This window comes from Uranotaenia lowii, chromosome 2, assembly GCF_029784155.1.
Source record: "Uranotaenia lowii strain MFRU-FL chromosome 2, ASM2978415v1, whole genome shotgun sequence".
Lineage (NCBI taxonomy): Eukaryota > Metazoa > Arthropoda > Insecta > Diptera > Culicidae > Uranotaenia > Uranotaenia lowii.
Genome location: NC_073692.1, coordinates 251,963,058 through 251,989,934, shown reverse-complemented (window position 1 = coordinate 251,989,934; position 26,877 = coordinate 251,963,058). Strand labels below are relative to the sequence as shown.

General features: G+C 38.0%; 1 protein-coding gene and 2 long non-coding RNA genes across 4 annotated transcripts; 1 reads left to right on the top strand and 2 right to left on the bottom strand.

Annotated features, from left to right (window-relative positions):
* Nucleotides 1-1,678: 1,678 nt before the first annotated feature.
* On the top strand, nt 1,679-4,194 carry LOC129744009 (uncharacterized). 2 transcript variants are annotated; one of them, XR_008736774.1, is made up of 3 exons: nt 1,679-1,788; nt 2,020-2,161; nt 3,998-4,194. XR_008736774.1 is itself a non-coding variant. In XM_055736301.1 (3 exons), the coding sequence occupies exons 1-3, from the start codon at nt 1,688-1,690 to the stop codon at nt 3,213-3,215; spliced, it is 393 nt and encodes a 130-aa protein (XP_055592276.1). In that variant the 5' UTR covers nt 1,685-1,687; the 3' UTR covers nt 3,216-3,227. The 2 variants fall into 2 exon arrangements, 1 of the variants encoding a protein (XP_055592276.1); XM_055736301.1 differs by lacking the exon at nt 3,998-4,194 and adding an exon at nt 3,066-3,227 and having other exon boundaries at nt 1,685-1,788.
* Nucleotides 4,195-16,901: 12,707 nt separating this feature from the next.
* LOC129747196 (uncharacterized) lies at nt 16,902-18,118 on the bottom strand. The gene is made up of 5 exons (XR_008737457.1): nt 17,884-18,118; nt 17,716-17,821; nt 17,591-17,658; nt 17,471-17,535; nt 16,902-17,414 (listed from the first exon to the last, which is right to left on the bottom strand). It is a non-coding gene; the product is annotated as an uncharacterized LOC129747196 (long non-coding RNA).
* A 1,449-nt stretch (nt 18,119-19,567) lies between these two features.
* LOC129747195 (uncharacterized) lies at nt 19,568-21,251 on the bottom strand. The gene is made up of 5 exons (XR_008737455.1): nt 21,031-21,251; nt 20,863-20,968; nt 20,738-20,805; nt 20,618-20,682; nt 19,568-20,561 (listed from the first exon to the last, which is right to left on the bottom strand). It is a non-coding gene; the product is annotated as an uncharacterized LOC129747195 (long non-coding RNA).
* Between the last annotated feature and the right edge of the window lie 5,626 nt (nt 21,252-26,877).

Sequence of the window (26,877 nt, the reverse complement as noted above, 5' to 3'; positions counted from 1 at the left end):
AAATCGGTTCTTGGACTTTTGGTAGGGTCAGAGCCGATGTGCACTGCTTCACGACCGATCAAAAATGGTCGGTTCGGAAACCGGCCGCTAGAGGCGCTGATGACGTTAAAATGTTGTTCCCCAAAGCTCTACACAAGTACCCTGTCAGGAACGTTTGCTCAATCGGGCCGATTGCAAAACAGACATGGCGGTACTCGAATTCTAGTGGTTAGAATTCGGTCGGTTATCGGCTCGATTTCCATCCGCCTGCTCGATTGCTCGAAAACAGACGATATTTATCGCAGTGCTGCATGAACAAAACGAAACACAGGCAGTTTTCAATCGCAGCAATATGGGTGCGTGTTTCGTTTTGGTGCGTGATTGTTGTGAATTGTGTTGTGAAATTTGGTCGCAGTTCTGTTTCTGCCGTTTCCGCTGTTTCTTTTCAGAAATGCTTTTAGCGGTATGTAGAAGAAGCCATTGTCCGGCGATAATTTAATAAAAAGCGAGGTATGTTTGATTGATTGAATTCTAAATAATCAAGTTTTATTTATATCATTTTCTAACCCTTAGTTGTCCCCATAGAAAACATCCCGAATAGAAAAACATTATGAAAACACCATGAATTTCATTTTCACGCAACCATGAATTTTATGGTTGAAACTATGCGAATCATGGTACATGAAACCATGAATGGACTTTAAAATTCATATTTTTAAACAGTGAAATTTATGGTTCTAGCAAAATTTACCATGAAAAAAGGGGGTTGTTAAGCAACTTAACAATAAAAAAATCAACTTTTCTCCATACATTTCAAATCGAAAAACTATGAAGCGAATGGTTATTTCAGCTTCCACTTTTTACAAAGAAACTGTGAATTTCATAGTTTTCCCTTGAATTTCAATGGTTCAACGATCGTGAACATCAATATTAATTCACAATTTATCATAATTCCAGGACCGTGAAATTCCACGGTTTTATATTATTGTTTTCAGTTGTTTTTCATTTTAAATTCATATTTCCTAAATAAAATAAACTCGTTCATTTGTGTTTCATTTTTATTTTTCAAGTTTTTGAAATTGTTTAAAAAAAAACTATCCTCTTTCCAAAGGCTATCAGCAAACTATCTGCACTACGGATAAATTGCAACATATCGGCGGAGCTTGAGCCATCTTCTTGCCGACCCTGGAAATAAGTTTTTGCAAAGTTATCCTACAAATTAATCAATATATAAAAAAAGTATACTTACACAGCTGAGCCATCATTTTCATTTCCGAATCCGGTCTGCTTGATTTCGGATTTAGTACGGATTAGCTGATTCCGACCGCGAAAATAACAGCCACAACCTCCGAAAGAAAGTGACGTTTATGGAGCGAGAAAAATTTTCGCTACACGGAAAAATGTAAATGAGTAAATTTACCAATTTTCGCGTGGTTTGGATTTTTATTTCACCATCAAGTACACTGTAACAATAAAAATCACAAGAATATCACTGGGATACCGTACAGTGTTCGTGTTTCTGACATATTTGGCACCATGAAATATTTTGAATAAACGATATACTTCACGGTGACTTTAAAAATCATGGTAATTTCATCATAAAAATTGGTTGATAAATATTTTGAAATTATTATGAAGTTTATTGTTAAATTCAAAATCATTGTTTTGTCATATTTATACCACGATCTTGGCTATTCGGGATCGAACCATGCAAACAAAGCTTCCAAAGAAATGTCCACACTGTACAGGCTCTGGTGGAATGCTATCCCGGACATCGTATCCGGATCCGGATCCCGGACACGCTCTAAGGTGGGTGGCTTCCCTTGGATTACTTTTAATCAGTTTTCGGTGTGATCCTTCAAAAGGGAAGCAATGTCACAATTATTTACTATGTACTTATTAAAATGATCTTTTTCATGATTGAAATTTTAATTCTTGTGGATCAATTCAAGAAACAAATTTCGGAAATGTTTGATTGATTGAGTTCTAAATAATCAAGTTTTATCAAAATAATTTTCTAACCCGTTATCGTCCCCATAGAAAACATCGATCCATCGAATTCCAAGGAAATGTCCACACGGTACGGTATCCAGATCCGGATCCCAGGCACGCTCAGAGGTGGTGGCTTCACTTGGATTACTTTTCATCAATTTTCGGTGTTATACTTCAAAAGGAAAGCAAGGTGAGTACCGTTGTCACAATTATTTACTATTTACTTACTAAACTGATCTTTTTCAAGATTTAAATTTTAATTCTTGTGAATCCAATCTATAAACACAAAAAAATATTGATAATTACGTGTAACTGAAAGTTGTTGCCTTTAAAACAATTCAACAAGTAATGGAAAAAAAATCGTTTTGATTTAGCACTACCTATCAGACAGAAAACACTATCTCTTCATTTAAGTCAGCTTTCTCTTTAGAATAATTTTTTAGAGAGTAATAGAATAGTACAGACTAGAACTACACAGAAAAAAAATCTGAATCCTTAACAACACTGAAATTGGAAATCTTTAATGTTACATGACATAGAACGCGATTTATTAATGTAAATTTACAGACTAAAACAAGATTGAATCCTTAACAGCACTGAATTCTAATGGCATAAATATTACTTGACACGGAACGCGATTATTTGATGGAAATTTACATCACATATGATGTAAATAAAAAGAAGCATCACATATGATGGAATTTTCAGTGCGAATTGAATATTACACGTCATTGATATTTACATGTCTTTCAAATTCCACACGCCTGTAGATGTTTACAGGCGTGTAATATTCAACTCGCACTGAAAATTCCGTCATATGTGATGTTTTTTTTATTTACATCATATGTGATGTAATTTTACAACTTTTTTCTGGTCACACAGAATTCTTAACAGCACTGAGATAGAAATTTCTTAAAATTACACGACATGGAATGTTATAGGACATTGAATTAATATTCAATGAATATTTTAAAACACTGAACGCGTTAATGTCATGTAAAAATACAGACTGTCAAAAACAGGCACACACAAATGTCATTGTTAAGTCAAGTCGTGCACCATATATAATATTTAATAATATTTTATTTGAGCAGTTCTCCCGTGAGTTTATCGATCTTGCTGGTTGCTGGAGATCTTTGATGCGGATCTGGAAGTGGCTCCACGTTATTAAATTTAGGATCCGGTACTTCGGGGAAGAAAAGAAAAGTATGGATGTAACTCCTAAAGACAAACAAAATTTGTGACATAAAAAATTTTGCCGTTTAATAAAATGAATTATATTAATTATAGAAAGATTTTATTTTTTATTAGGAAATAAGAAAATTCCATTATTGAATCATATTAACGATAAATTAAATAAAATAAATTCCAATTGGAAAGTTTTTATTCCAGTATTCAGTGATTTTATAATTTACATCATTTTGATTTTACACGTTGCAAAATTTTACATCACTTTTATTTTACACGTTGCAAAATTTTAATGGCGTGTAATTTCCAACTAGCACTGAAAATTCCGTCATATATGATGCTTCTTTTTATTTACATCACATGTGATGTGATTTTACAGATTTTTTTCGTTGTGTGTAATTAATTCACTTGTTACTATCGAATTGTATTTCCTTGACCCTAACTATGATTTTATATCGATGGGCTGACGTTAAATCAATAAAGCACAATTACAATATTAAATAAAAAATGATTTGATTTTACAACAAATGTCCTGTAACAAAAAGGAGCATGACATTTGTCGTAGTTTTACCGTTCAAAACAAATTACAGCGTAAAAATTACAGGTTCAATAATTATTTTCAAGTTTTCAATCCCACTTCATCAATTTCCTGTTCTGTTTATAAGTAGACGATATCAATCACGTTATTTAAGTTAGATTTATTATAAGTTGGAGCTGGCTTCTTATTATATATTGATAGATGATATGAACTAACATCCTATTTTGCTTTTCCTTTTTTCTCTTGTCTTTTTGTATTTCTTTTCATGTTGCCTTCTGATGATGGCGAATTCGCGTCAAGTTTGGAAAACTCGAACAACCTTCAAGCCATCTCTTCACAACATTGTACCCCGAAGATGGATTTCGCATGATGTAGTTGTCATCCCAAGGATTTAATCAATACCTGAAAATGGACGAATTGCCTAACAAGAAGAAGCTTGCGCCAGACATCGCAATGTCTTGTAGCAGAAGAGGTAACAAAAAATAAATTAGAAGAAAAAAACGGAAAAATAAAAAACAAATGAAATTAAAGTCTCTAGCTTTTTGTAAACAAACCGAAAAACCTAAATGAATGGCAACCATGCTAATCGGTCCAGAAACGGCTCAAAAAACCGTTCGGTTTCGGTCCGAAATCGATTCTTTTTTTTCGGGTGGACGCTTGGCAATCGGCCCGGAAACGGTTCGAAAAATCATTGGGTTTCGGTCGGAAATCGGGCCGTTTTTTCGGATGGACGCTATGGCAATCGGCCCAGAAACGGTTCGAAAAACCGTTCGGTTTCGGCCCGAAATCGGTCCTTTATTTCGGAGGGACGATGGCAATCGGCCCAGAAACGGTTCGAAAACCATTCAGATTTGGTTGGAAAACGGTCCGCTTGTTTTGACATTTGATCTGCTCGAACTGGTTGAAAAAACTTATCGTCGCCCGAAAAAGTGTTTCATTTTCGCACGATTTTCTACTAAATTCGGCCCGATTTCTTATACGATTTCGGACCGATCGAGCAGATGTACGGACAAAAATCGGGCCGATTTCGGGCGATTTTTCCTGTCTGGGTAATTGCGTTTCTCTCATTTACCGATCTCGAGAGTTGAACATGAAATTTATCTCATTTGTAACATCGTTACATTACCCCCATCTCAAATACAAAAAAAATATTTTACATATTTTTTTTTCTTGGTTCAATTGAACAAAATTTCTATACCCAACCCCTGTCTACTAGAATCATCTTTTATCAATATAATAATGGGTTTTATTACTTACATTTGTTTTTTCTTTTCGTCTTTCGTATGTAATTAATCTTCTTTCTATCCTGCTGTTGATTTTATGATACACCTCTTCCAATTTATTTTTTCCGTTGCACTGGGACTACTGTGATTTACTTTCTGTTCTTCTTTTTGTATCATCCGCATAGAATTCACATCACTCGATATCATGGGGACTAAGTCGGAAGCATTTTAACCGTTTTTTCCACATGCTTTTTCCTGAGATGTAGCTGATTGATGCTGTTCAATGGTTAAACTCTTCTTTGGGTTTCTTACCACTTCGAACTTTTACTTTTCACTAAGTTTCATTTTAGTTTTTTTTTGTAGAACCTAAACTGCACAGAGATCGCTGTTACTGGGATTGGCGTTTCAGTATTGATCGTTCTAAGTCAACCGACGGCCCGAATGCTACTGATTTCGTCACGTTTTTCTACACAACTGTATCGGCCACAAAACAAATGAGTAGATGTCCCACCCATAAACTAATCCCTAATTTATGCAATTCTGCTTATGGATTCAGTACCTAGGTTATCTTTCCCACCCTGTATCTTGAACAGGTCTTTCAATTCTCTAACTGTACTCTCCACAAACTGGCTTGACCTTATTTCTATTCCAACCTTTAGGTAGTATTGTCGCGAATATCTACGAATGTAACCGCATTTTGATTTAGGTCCGGGATCTTTGTAGCATGAAACATTTATTTTTCAGTTGTCTTTTAGTTAATTATTTCCTTGAAATTTAAGTGAAGTTAAAATGAATCGATTCTGTGATTTTTATGATACATTAATGTATATGGTTTCCAAAGTTTAACATGTGGTTCCGATTTTCCAAAATGGCTGACAAATAATGTATGTCTCGCCAATCATCTTTGGCAATATTAATTTTTTTTTGTACTAATGCTAGATTTTGTGTATCCTAGTTGAAAGTACGCAATACCAGCAACATGTTTTCTAACACTATTTATCCACAATCTTAAAAATTAATTTTACCAACATCATTTATTTTTTTTCATTTCCGATGTTCGAATCAAAATGGCGGTTTGGAGAAAACTTAGCCAATTCAGAGACAAAATTGTATTTGCTAAACTTACATGATTTTGTAAAATTTACGTTTTAAACTATTTCATAATATTTTGTTTACTTATTCATTAACAACTTTAACTTCCACTCGTTAATTTAAAATTTAAAGCAATGAAGGCAAAAAAAATTAACTTTTCTTCTTTTTCATACGGGGTCATTGACCTGACTTATAGCTGAGAATTAAAATCATTTTTTTTTCCTTTGCAATCATATTCTCTGTTTCTCCATTTTGAAATTTTACTAAGATAGACTTTCAATTCTTGGACAAATTTTCCTCTTTCCACTTTATCTGGTCATCATCTGTGGCCTCTCACAGACTCGCACTACCTTCCTTCTTCAAGTACTTGACCATCTCAATAACTTAGTTATTACTCCGGATCATTTGATGAGTGGATAGGCATGAGGAAGATTTTCCTAAGTTTTGTCTGTCATATCTAATTTTTATGCCTGAATCATTATTTTCTTTATTTTCTGGCTTACACATATACAAATATCACCTGCTTTTAAGATCAGCTGATCTGAAAACTCCCAATCTATTTCCGTTCAAGTCTTCAAGCTCATAACAATTTGACCCTAATTTGGAAACGATTTTTGCCAACGAGTAAGCATCTGCTAGTTTTGAGTTAAAGCCCTTTAATTTATTTGACAGTAAATAACTTTTCTTTAAAACGGTTTCTCCGATGCGGAATTCCGGTAGCTTTGCTTTCGAACGGAGGTTGTAATATTTACCATATCTTTCATAAGCTTTTTTTAGATTAATTTTAACTTTTTCAAATATGTTGCGCATTTCTTCATTCAATTCTTTCGGGTCGTATTTTAAATCTCCCGTTGTTTCTCTTATCCTAGAATATTCTTCCCCCGAGCTTATATAATTTCTGCCATAATTTACAAAGTATGGCGTGAATTCCGTTGATTCGTGGACTGCTGTCCTTATTGCCATTGCAATCTTCTGTAAGTTTTCATCCCAATATCTTTGATCTCCATTCTTCAGATATGAACGAATTGCCGCAACAATGACTTTATTCACCCTCTCCGTGGGATTATTGGCGGGGTGATAACTAGCATTCTTCCAATGGTTGACTCTATATTTTTTCATTAATGACGCGAACAAGGCGGATCTGAATTGTGGTCCGTTATCCGATATGAGGATTTCTGGGACCCCAAACAAAAGGAAAATCATGGATTCCACAAATGTTACAACTGCTGTTGTTTTGGCTTCACGAAGTGGTTGGATAATTACAAATTTTGAAAAGTGATCCGTGATCACCATCAACACAGTATTCCCATTTTTCGATCGAGGAAATGGACCCATAAAGTCTATTGAGATTACTTGCCAAGGCATGCTAGCTAATTTCTGCCGCCCAATTGGTGGGACACGTGGTGCAGTGGGATGCTTAGACGTTTTACACGTGTCACAACCCTTACAAAATCTTTTAATTTCAACGGACATTCCTTGCCAGTAGTATCGTTCCTGAATTTTCCTCAAGGTTTTAATGTACCCAAAGTGTGAATTATTGTGTTCTTCTTCCATAATACTCAAGCGGTCTGATCTGGGTGGCACAAGCTTCCAGACAAAGTATGAGTCCATTGGATCGTTTGACGACACATATTTGAAGACGTTTCCCCGCACAACCTTGAAGTCTTTATATTTCGCGGGATTTTGGATGACCTCTTTCTTCAAGTTTTCGTGATCTAAATCCGCTGTAAGTATATCGACCTCATTTACACCTCTTGATAATGCATCAGCTATAACATTGAATTTGCCTTTCCGGTATTCCAGGGTTATGTTATGTTGCTGCAATTTCAGTGCCCAGCGAACCAATCTGGCGGAGTTGCCTTCTATGCTGACTTGGTTTAGCCATTTCAACGACTGTGCATCCGTGACTACCGTAAAGTTTGTGCCTTCGACATAATGACGAAATTTTTCGATGGCCAATATCACCGCCAAGCATTCCCTTTCGGTCGCCGAATATTTTTGTTGGGTCGAAGAAAACTTTTTGGAGAAGTATGCAATTGGTCGTCTGGTTCCATCCTGGATTTGAACCAACACTGCCCCCGCTGCTACTGTTGATGCATCGGATTCGATGATGAAGGGAAGATCGAAATTTGGATTTGCCAGAATAGGTGGTGAAGTAAGTATACTTTTTATCTCATTGAACGCCTTCTCAGCTTCTTGAGTCCAAAGTAATTTGATTTTCGATTTTTTTAGTAAGTCTGTAATGGGGGCTAGGACTGTGCTGTAATTTGCTATGAAATGTTTATAAAAACCCACCATTCCCATCAACCTCCTGACTTCCTTCTGCTAAATGATATTAAATTGCATTTTTTTACATTGAGCTTCAGAAGGCTTTTTTTGCACCACTGGTAGAAAATGTGAATTTCATTCTGGAATATGCTGATGTCTTCTTCATTTCTTATTTCCAAATAGAGCTTCATGTCGTCGGCATAAATGAGCATTTTAAGATTTTTGAGAATAAAGGAAATGTCGTTTACATAAAGTATGAAAAGTAGAGGTCCTAAATGAGATCCTTGCGGAACTCCTGAAGTGACTTGAATAGGGAGCGATTTCTTTCCATTGAAATTTATTATTTGTTGGCGATTCGTCAGGTATGATTCAAGCCATTTCAGGAGTTTAGATTTTATTCCAATTTTTTGTCATTTGAAAAGAAGCATTGGTATGTCTATGCGATCAAATGCCTTACTAAAGTCTGTATAAAGAGCTTCCACATGGTTGCCATTATCCATTGCATTCAATGAAAAGTCTATAAATTCAATTAAATTAGTTGAGGTTGAACGGCCTTTGAAAAAGCCATGTTGCCTGTCAGTTATTCGGTTCTTAATTTGGGAAAATAATTTTTCGTTTATAATTGCTTCAAAAAGCTTGGGAATGCAAGAGATAATGGCTATCCCGCGATAATTTCGAATGTCAGACTTTCGACCAGATTTGAAAATAGGCACTAAAAATGAGCTTTTCCAAATTTTAGGAAAATTTCCTGATTCCAATGACATATTGAAAAGCCAAAACAATGGAGCTGTCAGTTCCATTGCCAAACTTTTCATGAATACAGGAGGTATCCCGTCTGGTCCTGGACCTTTCGAAGCGTCTAGATTTTTTAGTCCTTGCAGAATATCCTGCACATGAACTTGATTAATGCTAATGTCCCTTGAGAATTCTGGGAAAAATGAAAAATAATCGCGATCACGATCTTCTTCATTAAATGTCGTATAAATTTCTTGAAAGAAATTTGCAAAAAGATTGCAAATTTGCTCCGAGTTATCACCGACATGTTCGTCAAGGTGCATTCTTGACGGAAAATTCCCAGATTTCAACTTCGTTTTCACGTAGTTGAAAAATTTCTTTGGACAAGTCTTTATTTCAAGCTCAGTTTTCTCATTATATTCTTCAAGTGCATTGCTAATGACCAAGTTCAGTTGATCGCATAAGTTCAAATACGATGCTAAATTTTCATTAGTATTGTGTTTTTTGTAAATTTTGTGTGCTTTTTGTTTCCGATTCTTTAAGCTCATGATTTGTCTGTTGAACCAGACCGGGTACTTAGAGTTTCGGTGACGTAGTCGGTGAGGGGTAATTCAATATCGGTTCCAATTTCGAACTGTCGATTGACACACCTTGTTCTGATAGCACGTATCCCAAATATGCTACCTTCTTTTGGCAAAATTTCGATTTTTCAACACTTATTGACAGATTGGCTTTATTTAGTCTTTCGGCAATTATTTCCAGAAGCTTTAAATGATCCTCAAACGTGTCGGATGTGACTACAATGTCATCCAAATACACAAACACCCTGGGTTCTAAATCATATCCCAATGTTTGATTCATCAGCTTTGTCTGACTGATGGGGGCTCCAGAGAGTCCAAAGGGCATTACTTTGAACCTGTAAAGATGTTTTCCTGCTCTAAACGACGTGAAATCTCTACTTTCCATTGCCAGAGGGATTTGCCAGTAAGCTTTCGACAAATCTATGATAGAAAAATAAGTCGCCTTCTCGATTCGTCCTAGAATAACTTGCATATCCGGAAATGGGTATGCCTCTTTTTTGGTCACCTCATTTATTTTTCGGCAATCCAAGCATAATCTCCATTCTCCTGATGATTTTTTCACTGGAAGTAGTGGATTGCACCAATCTGATGTTGATTCCTCAATGACATCTAGCTCCTTCATTCTTTCAATTTCCTTTTCCATTTCTTTCTGAATTGCTGGCGACAAACGATATCGGGGTGGTTTCTTCGGTTTTTCTCCTTCTATAATATCTATTCTATGTTCCATAAGATGCGTTCTCCCTAGTTTCCCCGTTCCTTTTAACAATTTTATCACTTGTTGTAGTTGTTTGTGTTCGTCTGAAGTCAACACATGTTCTGTTTTAATCTTCTCTAAATCAACTGATACTGGAGTTTCCACTGCAGGCAAATCTAAACTGTTGTCTTCCTCCACCTTCGATTTCCACTCTATGTTATTGTCCGGTTCCAAAATCAGATTTATTTCTGTATTTGCATTCCCGAAATCATGTTCGATTATATTTGTAGATATATCATCTTCTTGATTAACTTCTAATCGTTGCCAATGTCCGTTTTCCTGAACCGCCGGAGAGATATTAAATGCTTTCCAAAAATCATTTCCCAAAATCAATGTTTTTGCAATTTCAGGGACGTAAAGCGTTGGAATCACTTTGGTTGTTCCTCTAAACGTGTACGGTATACAAATTGACATTACACAGTCATGTGCGGTACCGTCAGCTGTTTTTATTTTTAACTTTGTTGGTCTTGTAAGAAAGTTATGCTTTTCTAACAATTTGGCATCACTTAAAATACTTGCTGCTGCTCCCGAGTCTAGGAGTCCTTCTACTATCGAACCTAACACTTTCACTTTAATATGTGGGCACTTGTTTTCCTGAACGTTAATTTCCAATACTTCACTGAACTTATCGTAGAATTTTGCTTCGGGAGATTGTTCAAACGTTTTGGAAAGGTTTCTCCCTAGTTCCCTTCCATTGGTGCGTTTTTTTGTTCCAATGATCTATGTTTTTCTGGACAATTTGAGGCTATCACATCTCTTCTTCCGCAAACGTGACAAAAAATCCTTTTACTTTGAGTACACTGCCTCCAGAAATGGTCAAACCGGCGACAGTTCCAACAGAACCTTGTGCTTCCATTATCATTCCCACGATTCCTTACACCATCCGTTCTTGATGGTCTTACTTGATTTTCTCTGCTTATTGCATTTATTTCTTCTTCCGTTGTGTAATTCCTATATTCTTCTTCTCCATAATATTCTTCTTCAATATTATTAATTCCAAATCCACGATTTCTCATCACATATGATCTATAAACTGATTTATCCAGGTCATAGCACAAGCTACTTAGTGTTTCTATTTCCAAGTTTTCCAGGTTGATGAATGCCAAATGTGGCCGATACCAGTCCCGCATATTTTCTAGAAGAATCTCCAATTTTATTTTGGGGTCCATGGGTCGAGACATTTGCTGGTTCAGTCTTTCAATCTCTCCTAAAAATGCTACAAAAGTTTCATTCGGCATTTGTTTCCGGTCTCTTATTTGCCTGTCGATCACTTTGTCCTTGTTAGGGACTTCGAATCGCACTTTTAAATGGTGTTTCAACGAGTGCCAAGACGTGAACTTTTCACTGAATGTGTAATACCAAGTTTCGGCAATCGATTCAGCTTTGAACAAGAAGTTCGCTTTACTGAGAAGTTCTTGATCTGAAATTCGGTTATTTCTTGCAAGAACTTCTACACGCTTCACAAATTCTTCAACTGTCATGCCCCTTGGATCACCACTGAATCGAATTTGCCACTTGTTTATCGGGATTCTTTCCACACTTCTCATCTGTCCAGACCATGTACCTCTGAACATGTCGCCCGCATCATATTCGTTTCCTGGTACTGGTTCTGGGTTATTCCTGACATTCCAGAAGTTGGATAGTCCATGCTCATCGCTTCGGTAGTTTCCCAACTGCTCTCCTGAGTTCCGTAGGTTTTCCGTTTGCCGTACCGAATCTGTTTCTCGTTGAGCTTTCAATTCTAAGTTCGGGTATTTAAATTGATGGCTGTATGCCTCATTCAAAAGTCTCGATCGTTGGTGAGAATTCTGCCATTGTCTGATGTTTTGATCTGATATTTGTTTCGTACCCAAATTTTCGATTTTTGATTGTTGCAATCTGCTGTTCTGTTGGATATGTGCTAGATTTCCGTCGACTCTACTATTTCGTTCCCACCAAGATTGCCTTCCTTGACTATTTTGGTCGAACTTTTCATGAAGATGCTTCCATGGATCGGGGTTCTCCTCATACTCATGAATTTGACTTGCCACTGAATTAGGTCTCTCTATTACGCCAGCTTGTTCTTCCTGACTCTTTAGCTGATTACTAAATGTACGTGTCGGTTTTTTTCCCGTTCGTTCTTGGTAAGCGTGTACATTTTGTATAATTTTCATCACCAATCCTTCCATTTGTGTTGCTAGGACGTTTTCTACCATTCTACTGATTTCTGCTCTAAGAATGGTTTCCTCTCCAATTAGTGGTGTTGCCGGACTTTCTGATCCATCATTCCCTTTAAGGCTGTTTTCTGCATTCATTTCTAACCGATTGTCAATATCCTTCGTTCTTTCTGGTCTTACATCTCGATCCTTTTCGATGTCTGCCGGATTACCTTCCTCCTCTGCATCTCGTCGTCGTGCTGTCGATTTAGGTGGGTTTTCCTTCTGTAAACCTTCCTCACCTCTATGCTGTTCTGACAAGTTTCTTTGAAGGTCTTGTTGTCTTTGTCGTGTTGTTTTCGGTATCGTGCCTGTATAACGTAGCCCTGTTGCCGCTCCAATTTCCGATGACCGAGGTACACTTGGGGGAGGTGGAAAATCGAATGCATGGTCGCGGAAACTCACTCTACTTACATCCGTTGACCCAGCTCTTCTAGAAGGTTCTCTTTGAACGCGTTCTTCCTGCGAAATATTCATCATACCCGCTATAGTTTCGATCTCTTCAAGTAACTCTTGTCTTTCTTCTACTTCATAATTATTCACGGCACTTGAACGTAACACTCGTAACTTGACATGGAATAACCTTGACAGTAATTTCGTACTCGCCCCGTAAATTTCATACTCTTGTCTGATCGTCGTTAATTTTATTTGAATAACTGTCAACTCTTGTGTAATCGATTTTTTTTGACTTCAATAGTCTTGGATTTACAATTTCATCTAATTGGGCATCTCTCAAAACTTTTCTTTGCATCTCCATTGAAAGGTGGGATGCATCTAAACATCGTAGTTTTAATTCATATTCAATCTCGTCTGGGAGGAGGTCATCTGGGTTTATATAAGACCCTAGACCAACTTGGTTAGTTGCAAAGGCCATTTCTGTAGGCTATAACGGGTTCCTTAGCTCAATTTACGTTGGCGTCTCCAATCTTTCAACTAATCAACCAATGTTAAATTAATAAATATTCCAAATTCCAAAGAAACCTTCACTGTTCGATTCACTTTAATTCAATTCTAACTTACAATCTACAAAGTGAAAAATGGGAAAAATAAATACTTAAAAAAAAATAATTAACAAAATTAAAAAAAAAAAATAATAATAATAAACAAACGTAATTTAAAAATAACTGTAAACCAGAAATAATAACGGAATGTCTAAAAACAACTCCTACTTTCCGAGCTAGCATCAAGCTTCAATTTTATTTCAATTATATGTGGAAAAACGGAAAAAGATAAACTAATACGAATAACTAGAAAAATCAAATATAATATTAAAAAAAACCAAAATTATAAAAAGAACCAAAATGTATAATAGTAACAGTTCCCCAAAATGTCCAATATTCCCTGGAGTTGGGCGCCAAATGTAACGGGTCACGAAACGGGGGTAAATATTCAGTTAAACTACTCCACTTTGCGCCAAGCAAATGCGAGAAATCACCGTTGCATGTGGAGAAGCGTGCTATGATATGCCCGGCGAGACTCCCCAAGGCGGGTCTCTGATGATTTGAGTAATCTACTCCCACTGATCGCTCCACGACACATCAATTCAGTCCCAACCCGAAATCAAAGAACCAATGGGGCCCAAGTACTTAATTTCGAATGCAAAACCCTCAATCGAACTCCTAACCTTCGTTTCACGATTTCAAAGTTTTAGCCCACGGCCCAATTTTAGGGATTTCTACCCTAGGTGCTTGCATTTGGTTCGATTCGGTTCAATTAAATATGTTCCCCCAGCGGGGCGTAGAATAGTTCGATATCAAAGAGATAGGGTAAATGATCTTGAGCGGAACTAAATGGCTCAATTCAACGCAACTCGAAACAGTTGATCAAGCGGTATGGCTGTGGGTTATATCCGAACAAAAAAAATTTCAGTTCAGCGGATAGATCTTGGTTTCTGCTTTCTAATGATGATTTTTAGAATATTCTAGAGTAAATCCTAATAACTCTAGAGCTGTTTTACTGGAGTAAGAATTCTGATCTTGAGCGGAACCACGCTGATCTTGAGCGGAACTAAAATATGATCTTGAGCGGAACCATTTTCTTCTGTCAACATCTTTTATAGCTCTCATTCCTAATACTTGTGTAAATGTGAAACTTCAATTAAATTTCATTTTTGAAGATTTTAAAGTTAAAAAATCAATGTTTTTACGTAAAAAAGGGAACTTAGCGTTCCAAAGTTGTTCTCAAAATATCCGTTCAAATTTATTGCTTGCTTAACCTTCCAAAGCTGTTCGCAAAATCTGCGTTTCGGGGAAATTTGACTTGTAACTTGTTGTTATTCCCGTGGCCGCAAATGTTGACCGATTTTTATGATATTGAATTCATTGTGTAGGTTATTTTTTCTAGTTTCTAAATATTTTAATAGAAAGTGAATTTGTTCTACTAGGTTGTCTGTAGTTGGCTCCGAATGAAAAAAGTCCCAAAAAACAATTTTATTTTTAAATTGGTTATAATTTCTGACAACTTTGCAGTATTTGGGTGCTTTTTTAATTTCTAGAATTGTTAAGATACATCTATCCGACGATGTATAAATATGTGGGGGTCCAAAGAATTTTTGACCGCTATTCTGAATTTTCCGGTAGAAAAAAAATATAACTCAAAACAAAGACATCCAATTTTGTCTTTGCATCGCTGTATCTCATTTCTTAATGAATTGATATTTCAAACTTAAATTTTAGTTTTTTGTCGTTAATTTGACTAACATTTTCATAGATCATATTTGGTCTCTCAAAAACGTCAGTTCCTCAGTATGTTGTAATTATGATTAAGATGCTTTGAATCGCTTAGGGTTATATTGACCCGAACGACTTTTGAAGGTAACGACAGAGTCAGAAATACATAAGAAGATGCTTTTAATTACAGATTTTCCAAAAAAAAAACTGTACATTGCTCTAAATCAATGTTTTTGAGAAAAAAACTGATTTTTTGTCATTTCTCATTCCCTTAAATCCTTCAATTACATTGGAAATTCATGATAAAATGGATCATTTTTAAATTTTAGTTGGGAAAAATCAGTTTAAGTTGAGAATCTTTTCATACCTTTCTAATTCAAAGTAAGAAAACTAAATTTAATATTGACCAAAAAAAATTATAATTATGGAAATCCGATCAAAGTTCAAAAATTCTGTGAAATCTGTAATGAAAGTTTCCTCGAAATTCTGTGAAAAACAGATTTTTCTGTGATTTCGGCAATCTTGCTCTAAGCAACTCATTCAAAGAATAAAGTTTATTATAAATTCCAGTTTCTTATGAATCAAGATTAAATTAATTTATATTTAAAATTTATGGAAACATTATTTATTTAGCTCAATTGATGAAACAATCATTTCTCAAACCGACTTCCAGTTCGTGCTCAAAAGTAAAATCAAACACAAGGGAATTGGATTGAGTTTAAATACCGGGCCACCAATTGAATCGTGGAGTATTATAAAATAGCTAACCCGGTGTGCTTTGCTACACTTTGTAAAACTGAAGGAATGTGTGTTAAAAACAATTTAAATTTTAGTTTATTAGGTAGAATATCGTTTTCAATTGGAATTTGAACATATTAAACAACCTCTTCAAATGAAAGCTACTTCTTAAAGTACGAATAGTAATGGCAATGAAGATTGATTCTTATTCTGAAATAATGACTTAACTTTATCGGCTTCATTAGTTCTCGAATTATGCCAAAAAAATATGTACGAAAGCCTTCCTCCTCCTTCCCATCGACCCTCTGAAAGAAAGAATCAAAAACACCTTTCTTGTACCCCAAAAATTTAAACTTTTTGTGTGCCTAGCTTGGTACGCTATGACACTAATTTATTAATTTTTGTTCTATTCGAATTTAATTATACATCTTTTCTTTCCCTAAAGCTGATATAATAAGGAAAATACAAAGGTGCTGCATATATTCAGGGGTTAAAATCACGTGTGAGACATTAGGCATAAGACAGCGCACCTAGCGGTATATTTCGGAAGCTAGTAGTTCCGCTCAAGATCAAAGATGGTTCCACTCAAGATCATATTTTACTTTTAAAAGCTACGCGATTTATTGATATTTTGATAGAAAACTTGTTACTAAAACTCGAATAATACTTCTTTAAGAATTTTTCTACCATTTTAGTCATTAAGAATCAGTTTATAACGGCCAAGGGTTACATAAATTGACGTTCAAAGTCAGCGTAGAATGATGAAAATTGCAGCAGAAATGCGTATGTTTTTAAATCTTCTAATAACATTATTTCAGTTAATAAACTTTAGCAAAAATGTTAATGCTTGTTTGAAAAGATTTTGAAAAAGTGTTTTTTCAACATTTTGATAAGATTCATAAACAATCATTGCCTATATCTGTTGAAGTTCTTTTGCTTCTCTCCCGGCTAGCAATGGGGGAGGAAACACAAATCACCAAAACATACAAAAAACTACGCCACAAAACAAAACCAAAACAAATTTGTTGCTTATTTTCTATTTCTAATCATTGTTTTCTTATTCTTTCAGACCGCATACTTTCTTTCAATCTCCTTCTTCTTCTCCTCCCGCTCATCATCATCCTCTTTTTCTTCTTCCATTCTGCTTCTACCGTTCTTCTTCCATTCTGCTTCTACTCTTCTTCTTCCATTCCGCCTCTTCTCTTCTTCCTTCTGTACTGCTGCTTCTTCTTCCTGCTTGCCTGCTTCTTATTTTCTTCTTGCTTTACTTAAGCTTCTTCTTTATCTTCTGACTAGCGCTAGTACTTACATGTTTCTTATTCTTCTTCACCTTTTCTTACTTGCAGCGACCTCAATGTCATCAGATGACCAGGAGTTGAGCACCACCGGCAGCAGCTTCAGCTTCCGGGAGAAGACGGCACTAGTCCTCGGACGACACAATTTTCAGCTCCGGAAAAAGACCCTTAAATAAACATTCGTCACCAACTTTGCCTTCTTTTAATCATCTGTCGTACTCACCCTATTTGGGGCCTGGGAGTGGTTGAGGCTTTGCTCTTCAGGCTGGTATGCTCACGCTCGTATGCCTATGGTAAACAAAGTTTTAGCCTGTGCACTACTATGCTGGAACTCCAATCTTACCAGTTTCTATTTGCTCGTCCGAAAGGTGTGGCTTCACCCAATAACAGTCATCTAATTATGTCGGCTCTCTGGAAAAGTGGCTCGTATGTGGTATGTTGTTTACAGGCTAATTAACTAGTATTTACCACAATCCGACCCTTTCGCACGATCCTTTTGGCCCTGTGGATTCCTTCGATCGCTGGTTCTTCTGCTGGTTCATCCAACTTTAACTCCCGAAGAATCTTTGCAGTGCTATTGGGATTAGAATGGCAAAGTTGGATCGTGTCCGTTGATCAACAGCAACAACAACTAACCTTCCAAGGGAACGGCTTCCTGTGCCACAAGGTTTGGCCTCGCTCTGGAAAACTGCACCGTTTATATCTTCCGGGGAACAGCCGAACTCACGGGAAATAGCAGCACACTCGCGCAAAATCGACGGAAAAATGCGATGGCGACCAGGATGATGACTAATTGTTAATTTCGTCTTGTTATTATTTTCAGCTGCTGGACGATGATGACAGGTACACGCAACGAATATTTTAGCCATCAATTGTAAAGTTTACTCAAATGATGAAGATGACAGGTACACGCAGATAATAATTTAACAACAAATACGTTAAACAAACTCAAATGCTACACAACCCCATTGTCACGGAAAAATTTTTCATGAGCGACGGCTAGGAGCTCATGAAAAATTTATAAAAACTTCTTATATCACAGGAAGCTGACTAGAGACGCACAAGGCAACCAAGATGGAGCAGACCTCCGCACGGACAACAACGTGCACCACAAATCACAAATAACGCAGGCCTATAGCCCGCCAGATCTCAAATGTTATATTACCCTAACATTTCACAATAAAACATAACAATACGCCAACCAGGTTTGGCAAAAAAACAGGTCCCTATGTGCGTTTTATCTCTAAGTCTAAATCACGTGACAATGGTACATTAACATCAGATCACAAACCGTTAAAAACAAAAGGCTTAGATCTAACAAATTAAAATAAATTAACAGAAAAAACGTTCAACTTATTGCTAACATTGAACGAATTAAAATCAGACTGTTTTGGTGATGGTTAAAATAGTTACAGTGAGCTGAGTAAGGAAGCATTACCAACCAACCTCGCCATGAGCCCAGAAGAGGAGTTTTACCGCGCTCCCAATTCGCGTTACTTTTGATCGGTGATTTCATGACGATCCTCAGATTACACTGTAACATATTGACGAAACGACATTAATTTGGGACTAAAATGACATGATTGGATACGATGACACTAGTACGGTATGCTCACCAGCTGCGCTCGATTTGTCACGATCGGCTAACGGATATTGCTCGATTTGTGGGAATTGTCAACAGGATGGTAGTTTCACTGGTTGTTCATAGCTGTTTTGCACAGTTTGTCTCGTTCTGGCAACGGCGTATCAGCGCGCGGCATAATACGACCAGTTTCTCTCGCTCTGGCAAACGGGAGAGCCTGTGGGCTGTCTGGTTTGTCACGATCCAGTAACGGCGTGCAAGCGCGCTTTAGCACGGTAAGTTTCTCTCGATCTTACTAACGGCAAGCCATCAAGTAGGCCTATGGTGGCATTGTTGTCGCAATTCGAGGTCGTTGAGTGTACAACAGTGCACATGTTGACGCTCGAACGAAAATTGACGAGAAATCGCCAAAATGGACTTGATCGGTAGTGTGGTTTGGTCGTCCAAACATTGGCCTCCTTTTACTGAGGAGCATGTCCCAGTTAACTTCTGCCTCACCACTATTCTGCTTCCGGTTTTCTCCTACGTTGTCAGGGTACTCATGCTGCAGTGACTCGTGGAGATGTTGAGCAGCGAATGTTACGTGCTTCCGCGACGGGGAGGCCTCATCCCTTCGGTGAAGACGCATATCAGCTCTAATCCGGTTCGGTGTCGTTTTAGGTTTCCGCGATGCGTGTGTTGATGATAACGTACTACCTTTGTTGACTACCTGTGGTAATGGTCATAGCTGGAGTAATACGAGGCGATGGCAAGAAATGAACTTGCTAACTGCACTCGTGGGTGGCACGATTTTTCCCGATCGGCAAACGGTGTTTTGGGCGCGTTGAGCGTTGTAGTACACAGATAGAGGTTGTTCTGTGTCATAGCTGGAATCGTTACTCGATGATATTAACCAATTTCTTCGAGTCGAATCATTTTGATTGTTAAGAGAGCCTTCTAGGAAAATTTTTCATCAAAAATGAGTTAATTTTCCTTTTAAAATTAAAAATAAATGCTAAGTCTAAATCAGTTAACTTTTTGTGGGTATTGATGAGCGAGAACAAATAATATCAAATCCACAAATAACAAAACTTAGCATAAATCACCAAAACAAAACATAAATCTTAAGACTAGACTAAAATCAACAATCCAAAAATCTTAAAATAATTATGCGGTAGCATTATTTCATGGGTTTTTAAGTTGGGCGCCAATGTTGAAGTTCTTTTGCTTCTCTCCCGGCTAGCAATGGGGGAGGAAACACAAATCACCAAAACATACAAAAAACTACGCCACAAAACAAAACCAAAACAAATTTGTTGCTTATTTTCTATTTCTAATCATTGTTTTCTTATTCTTTCAGACCGCATACTTTCTTTCAATCTCCTTCTTCTTCTCCTCCCGCTCATCATCATCCTCTTTTTCTTCTTCCATTCTGCTTCTACCGTTCTTCTTCCATTCTGCTTCTACTCTTCTTCTTCCATTCCGCCTCTTCTCTTCTTCCTTCTGTACTGCTGCTTCTTCTTCCTGCTTGCCTGCTTCTTATTTTCTTCTTGCTTTACTTAAGCTTCTTCTTTATCTTCTGACTAGCGCTAGTACTTACATGTTTCTTATTCTTCTTCACCTTTTCTTACTTGCAGCGACCTCAATGTCATCAGATGACCAGGAGTTGAGCACCACCGGCAGCAGCTTCAGCTTCCGGGAGAAGACGGCACTAGTCCTCGGACGACACAATTTTCAGCTCCGGAAAAAGACCCTTAAATAAACATTCGTCACCAACTTTGCCTTCTTTTAATCATCTGTCGTACTCACCCTATTTGGGGCCTGGGAGTGGTTGAGGCTTTGCTCTTCAGGCTGGTATGCTCACGCTCGTATGCCTATGGTAAACAAAGTTTTAGCCTGTGCACTACTATGCTGGAACTCCAATCTTACCAGTTTCTATTTGCTCGTCCGAAAGGTGTGGCTTCACCCAATAACAGTCATCTAATTATGTCGGCTCTCTGGAAAAGTGGCTCGTATGTGGTATGTTGTTTACAGGCTAATTAACTAGTATTTACCACAATCCGACCCTTTCGCACGATCCTTTTGGCCCTGTGGATTCCTTCGATCGCTGGTTCTTCTGCTGGTTCATCCAACTTTAACTCCCGAAGAATCTTTGCAGTGCTATTGGGATTAGAATGGCAAAGTTGGATCGTGTCCGTTGATCAACAGCAACAACAACTAACCTTCCAAGGGAACGGCTTCCTGTGCCACAAGGTTTGGCCTCGCTCTGGAAAACTGCACCGTTTATATCTTCCGGGGAACAGCCGAACTCACGGGAAATAGCAGCACACTCGCGCAAAATCGACGGAAAAATGCGATGGCGACCAGGATGATGACTAATTGTTAATTTCGTCTTGTTATTATTTTCAGCTGCTGGACGATGATGACAGGTACACGCAACGAATATTTTAGCCATCAATTGTAAAGTTTACTCAAATGATGAAGATGACAGGTACACGCAGATAATAATTTAACAACAAATACGTTAAACAAACTCAAATGCTACATATCTTAGGAAAAATAAATGGTTCCGCTCAAGATCAGATTTTGTCTAGTTCCGCTCAAGATCATTTACCCTAGGTAATTGGTAGATCTGACCTGCTTGTTCTCTGCGGCAATGAAGAATCCTCTCTCGGCGGCTACTGCTCCGTCGCAATCGATGGCGCGCTTGGTGTCCCGGCTATGTTGGTGCACTTGAAGGCGGCTGAATTCGAATTCTCCCTAATTCGTCGGCGGCTAATTTGACACTTAGCCTGTTGCTCGCGCGAGTCTTGATGTGGGTTCTAATTCGGCACACGTCCGGCAATTGACGACCGGCCTCGTGAACCGGGAGGATGCGGATTGACCTCCTATGGCCCGTAGGTGCTCTTGGTCCAAGGGACTCTCTTAATGAGGCGGCGTAGACTTTCGCGGCCCCGTTCACCTACCCTGAACAAACACCTTCACTTGAAGGATTTGTCCTTCAAGTGAAATTTTTTCATTTTAGCACATCGTAGATTTTAATATCGAACCAAAATTATTTTACCTGAACCCTGTAACGATTTGTCTTGGGTGCTTGAGGTTGTATCGTATAAGCACCAGTTTTCCTTTGAAACTGTAATATGTCATATAGGGTTTTATTGACCTTTTTTTGGACTAATCAGCGTGTATTTTTTTTACTTACGGAGAAAACTTGAAAACTCCCGCACTGGGCCTAGCTTGACGTACCCAAAATAATATTATAATATTGACGTTATTATAATACGACCGCAACTGATCTCCACTGTAAATCAAACTCAATTTAGCATCGAATACTACATAGGTCAGCTTAATGCTACTCACAACAACGTGTTGGTCGGCTCTCTATATCGTTAAGAGTTAACACTGCAGATAACTACGTCTGCCTCATCCACCGATCAACTAGAGAAAGGAAGTTCAACTTTTGGGTCGGTCAAGATATCAACCAAATTCTAAAACCCGATCATTGCCCCCACACACACTGGTGTATGTTTTTCTTTTTAAAAATTTTCTTTTTTATTTTACAAATCGGTTCTTGGACTTTTGGTAGGGTCAGAGCCGATGTGCACTGCTTCACGACCGATCAAAAATGGTCGGTTCGGAAACCGACCGCTAGAGGCGCTGATGACGTTAAAATGTTGTTCCCCAAAGCTCTACACAAGTAATTGCGTTTCTCTCATTTACCGATCTCGGGAGTTGAACATGAAATTTATCTCATTTGTAACATCGTTACACGGTGATGCTGTAGCTCTATCATTCAGTTGGCTACATCGAGTTGAATTCAGTGCTAGATGATACAGCAGAAAACGCTCATCGTGCCCCGATTAATTGGGCTCTGTTCGCTCTGAGTCAACAAATTAAAGTAAAAATGCGTTTTAAAATTGATTTTAGTGAAAAACCAAAAAATTAATGATGGTAAAAATTGAGAAACAATGTATATAGCATGTTGCAGTGCGTACATTATAGATCAAGATGATTCAAAGATCATAAAAGCTTGTTTCCTGGTGCTTGAAAACACTTTTCGTCACTTGAGAACATAGATGTTTTTGTTTAACCCTTCGTTTCATAAAGTAACAAATTTGCAACAATTTATGTATGGAAAAACGGAAAATTCGTATTTTATTTTAATTTTTTTTTTCTTGATCTGCACATCATTTTGAAATGTTTAAAGTGATTTTTAGGGAAAAATAAAAAATCATGAACCTACCTACCTAAGGGTCCAGCGCCGATTGACCGGCGCATAGGGCTGAGATAAAAGATCTCCACTGCTGGCGATCCGGAGCCAGCGTCTTCACTTGCTGCCAGCCAAGGTTCTCGTCAACTGTGCGGATTTCAGCGGCAAGACTTCGCCGCCACGAGCTTTTGGGCCTGCCTCTTCTTCGATGCCCATCTGGATTCCAGTCAAGCGCCTCTCTGCAAATCTCGTTTTCATCTCTTCGCAGCGTGTGCCCAATCCATCTCCACTTACGTTCCCGAATCTCGATTTCTAGCGCCTTTTGATGACACCGGCGATGAAGTTCAACGTTTGAGATCCAGTTGCCAGGCCACCAAGCGCGGATGATGTTCCGCAGGCAGCGATTCACAAAAACTTGCAGTTTTCGCGTCGTCACCGCATATGTGCACCAAGTTTCACACCCGTACAGCAATACGGATTTGACGTTTGAGTTGAAGATTCGGATCTTAGTTCGTAGAGAGATCTGGCGTGACCGCCAGATGTTTCGGAGACTCGCAAACGCAAATCGGGCTTTTCTGATCCGGGTTTCGATGTCCTTCTTGGTACCACCATCAGGCGTAATCTGGCTACCAAGATACTGGAAGCACTCCACTGTCTCAACCTGTTGTCCAGCTACCACGAAATTGGAAGGATTTATTGTATTGATTTCCATCGACTTGGTCTTTCCGACATTGATTTTGAGACCTGCTGCCTTGGAGCTTTCGGTGAGGTCGTCGAGTTTGCTCTGCAAAAGTCGTTGCCAAAGTTCCAATTCGGTTATTTCTTCTCTCAGTTTCTGTAACAATACAAGATATCAGGAGCAGTAGGTTGTTAGCCTAAAGTCCCTATCCCGCGATGGGGCTGCCATCTTGGACTTAGCTGGCGGGAGCCGCATTTCATAAAAGCCGCATTCAAAAAATCATGAAACGAAGGGTTAAATATTTCTGTAAAGATGTGAAAAATTAATACTATAGGGAAGTACAAAAGTATTCTTCATAAAAATTTATTCAAGTAAATGCATACTTTTGTATAAAAGAGAAGTGCTCGTTATAACCCGGGTGCTCGTTATGCCCCGGTGCTTGTTACGCACAGTGCTCATTATGCCCCAGTGCTCATTATGCCCCAGTGCTCATTATGCCCCAGTGCTCATTATGCTCCAGTGCTCATTATGCCCCAGTGCTCATTATGCCCCGATGCTCATTATACCCCGATGTTTATATGCTCATAATGCCCCGTTGTTTATATGCTCATTATGCCCCGTTGTTTATATGCTCATTATGCCCCATTGTTTATATGCTCATTATGCCCCATTGTTTATATGCTCATTATACCCCATTGTTTATATGCTCATTATGCCCCATTGTTTATATGCTCATTATACCCCATTGTTTATATGCTCATTATACCCCATTGTTTATATGCTCATTATGCCCCATAGTTTATATGCTCATTATACCCCATTGTTTATATGCTCATAATGCCGCGTTGTTTATATGCTCATTATGCCCCATTGTTTATATGCTCATTATGCCCCATTGTTTATATGCTCATTATACCCCATTGTTTATATGCTCATTATGCCCCATTGTTTATATGCTCATTATACCCCATTGTTTATATGCTCATAATGCCCCGTTGTTTATATGCTCATTATGCCCCATTGTTTATATGCTCATTATGCCCCATTGTTTATATGCTCATTATACCCCATTGTTTATATGCTCATTATGCCCCAGTGCTCATTATGCCCCGATGCCCATTATGCCCCGGTGCTCATTATGCCTCGGTGCTCGTTATGTCATATACAGTGGTGTTCGAAATAATAGCAGCGGCTCGGAAATTGTTTAAAAAATTTAGGCATTTTTCTGTATTGTCACTTTTATTTCAATTCTCTCTTGGATTAGTAAGCATATTAGTGGTACGTAAGAAATACAAAATATTTAGGATCTGAATATCAATTGCAGGCTGAGAATAATAAAAAAATGATTTTTGCCCTGTTCGAAATAATAGCAGCAAGAAATTAAATATTTTTTTAAAACAAATTATGAATTCATACCAAGTCTTTCTCTATGTGAAAGTCATTTGTGACATCAATACTTCGTAGTGTACCCGTTATTTCTGATCACTGCAGCGCAACGGCGTGACATAGAGTCCACAAGCTTTTGGCACCGTATGACAGGTATTTCTGACCATGCACGGCGAACTACAACCCATTGTTGCTCTGCATTTGTCGGCTTTGCCTCGAAAACTGCCTTTTTGATGTCTCCCCACAAATTTTCGATAGGATTGAGGTCCGGCGATTGAGCCGGTCAATCCATCACACATCAACGTTATTGTCCCGGAACCACGCTTTTGCTCGTCTGCTGGTATGTTTCGGGTCATTGTCCTGTTGGAAGATCCATTTCAAGGGCATTTCCTCTTCTGCGTATGGTAGCATGATATTCTGCAGAATTTCCACGTAACCAACTGCGTCCATGATACCTTCTATACGATGGATGGGCCCAACACCGTGGTACGAAAAACATCCCCACACCATGATTTTGGCACCACCATGTTTAACTGTTTTCACGGTGTACTGGGGTTGGAATTCTGCACCTGGAGGACGTCTGACGAACATTCGCCTACCGCTGGAACCAAACAGCTCTACTTTGCTTTCATCAGTCCACAAAATGTTACGCCATTTTTGGATGGGCCAATTGACGTGAGAGTTGGCGAAGTTCAAGCGGTTATGAATATGTCGTGAAGTTAGTAGGGGCACTTTCCTCGGGCTTCTAGCTTGCAATTCAGCTTCAATCAGACGTTTTCTTACTGTTGAGATACTGATGGGAAGATCCAACTCTTGTTTCAGTGCTCTTGATGAGATGTGTGGTTGCATTTTCACCAACCGAATCATCTTCCGGTCAGTTCGTGAAGCTGTTGCTCGCTTTCTGCCACGAGTTTCACCCTTTTCCTTCCAGTGCAATGCGTTGTATACCTTTTTCGCAGAACAGTTAAGCAGTTCCTGAACTTCACGATATGTTTTTCCGCTTGCAATCAGTCGTTTGATGTGATTTCGTTCTTCGAACGTACAATGCTTCGAGCGACCCATTTTGCTGAAATATTACAGATTTTCGGTAATGTCTAATAAACCAAAACGCATCATGGAACCTTTATGTCTCTTACCACAACAAATTCACATAGAAAACTATGGATTTCTTCAAAACTTCAACGATTTAGTGCACTTTGTAACCTGTGCTGCTATTTTTTCGAACAGCCCGAGAACGATATGTTTTCAAAATGGCAACCGAATAAAGTAAACAAGTGCGTAGTGCATCGAAATAGTCGAGCGTTGCACTCACCACTCATCAATACACTAACGTGCGTAACATATGTTAGCAGAGGACAACACTCATACAAGTACGCAGTATAATTTGATTCTCTTCACTTGCGCTGCTATTATTTCGAACACCACTGTATATACAAGACCCCGTTCGTTTTTGGCAACATGCCCGAACATTGTCATTGTAGCCAAAATCGAACGGTTTTTTCTGAAAAGTTTTTCTTTTATTTTTACAAAATAGGTATTTTTTTAACTATTAACGTTATTTTAAGTCAATTTCCGACAATTTTTGAATTTTTATAGTTGTTTTTCTCATGTTTTGGATGCATTTTACACTATTTTGGTTTTGTTCATAATCTTTGTTTTTTTTGTCAGTTTTGCTGTTTCTAATCGTACTTCATAATTTTTAAGTTATTTCATATATACCGTAAACTGGGGGAACTTTGATCTGCGGGGTAACTTTGATCAACATGAAATTTTTGCAGATAATCATCATTAACT

Excerpts from the sequence above, each read along its gene's own strand:
- LOC129744009 (XM_055736301.1), top strand. The coding sequence starts at position 1,688 with ATGCAAACAAAGCTTCCAAAGAAATGTCCACACTGTACAGGCTCTGGT. Across the intron at positions 1,789-2,019 it reads GATCCCGGACACGCTCTAAG|AAAACATCGATCCATCGAAT; the intron begins GTGGGTGGCTTC and ends TCGTCCCCATAG. Across the intron at positions 2,162-3,065 it reads TACTTCAAAAGGAAAGCAAG|TTCTCCCGTGAGTTTATCGA; the intron begins GTGAGTACCGTT and ends TTATTTGAGCAG.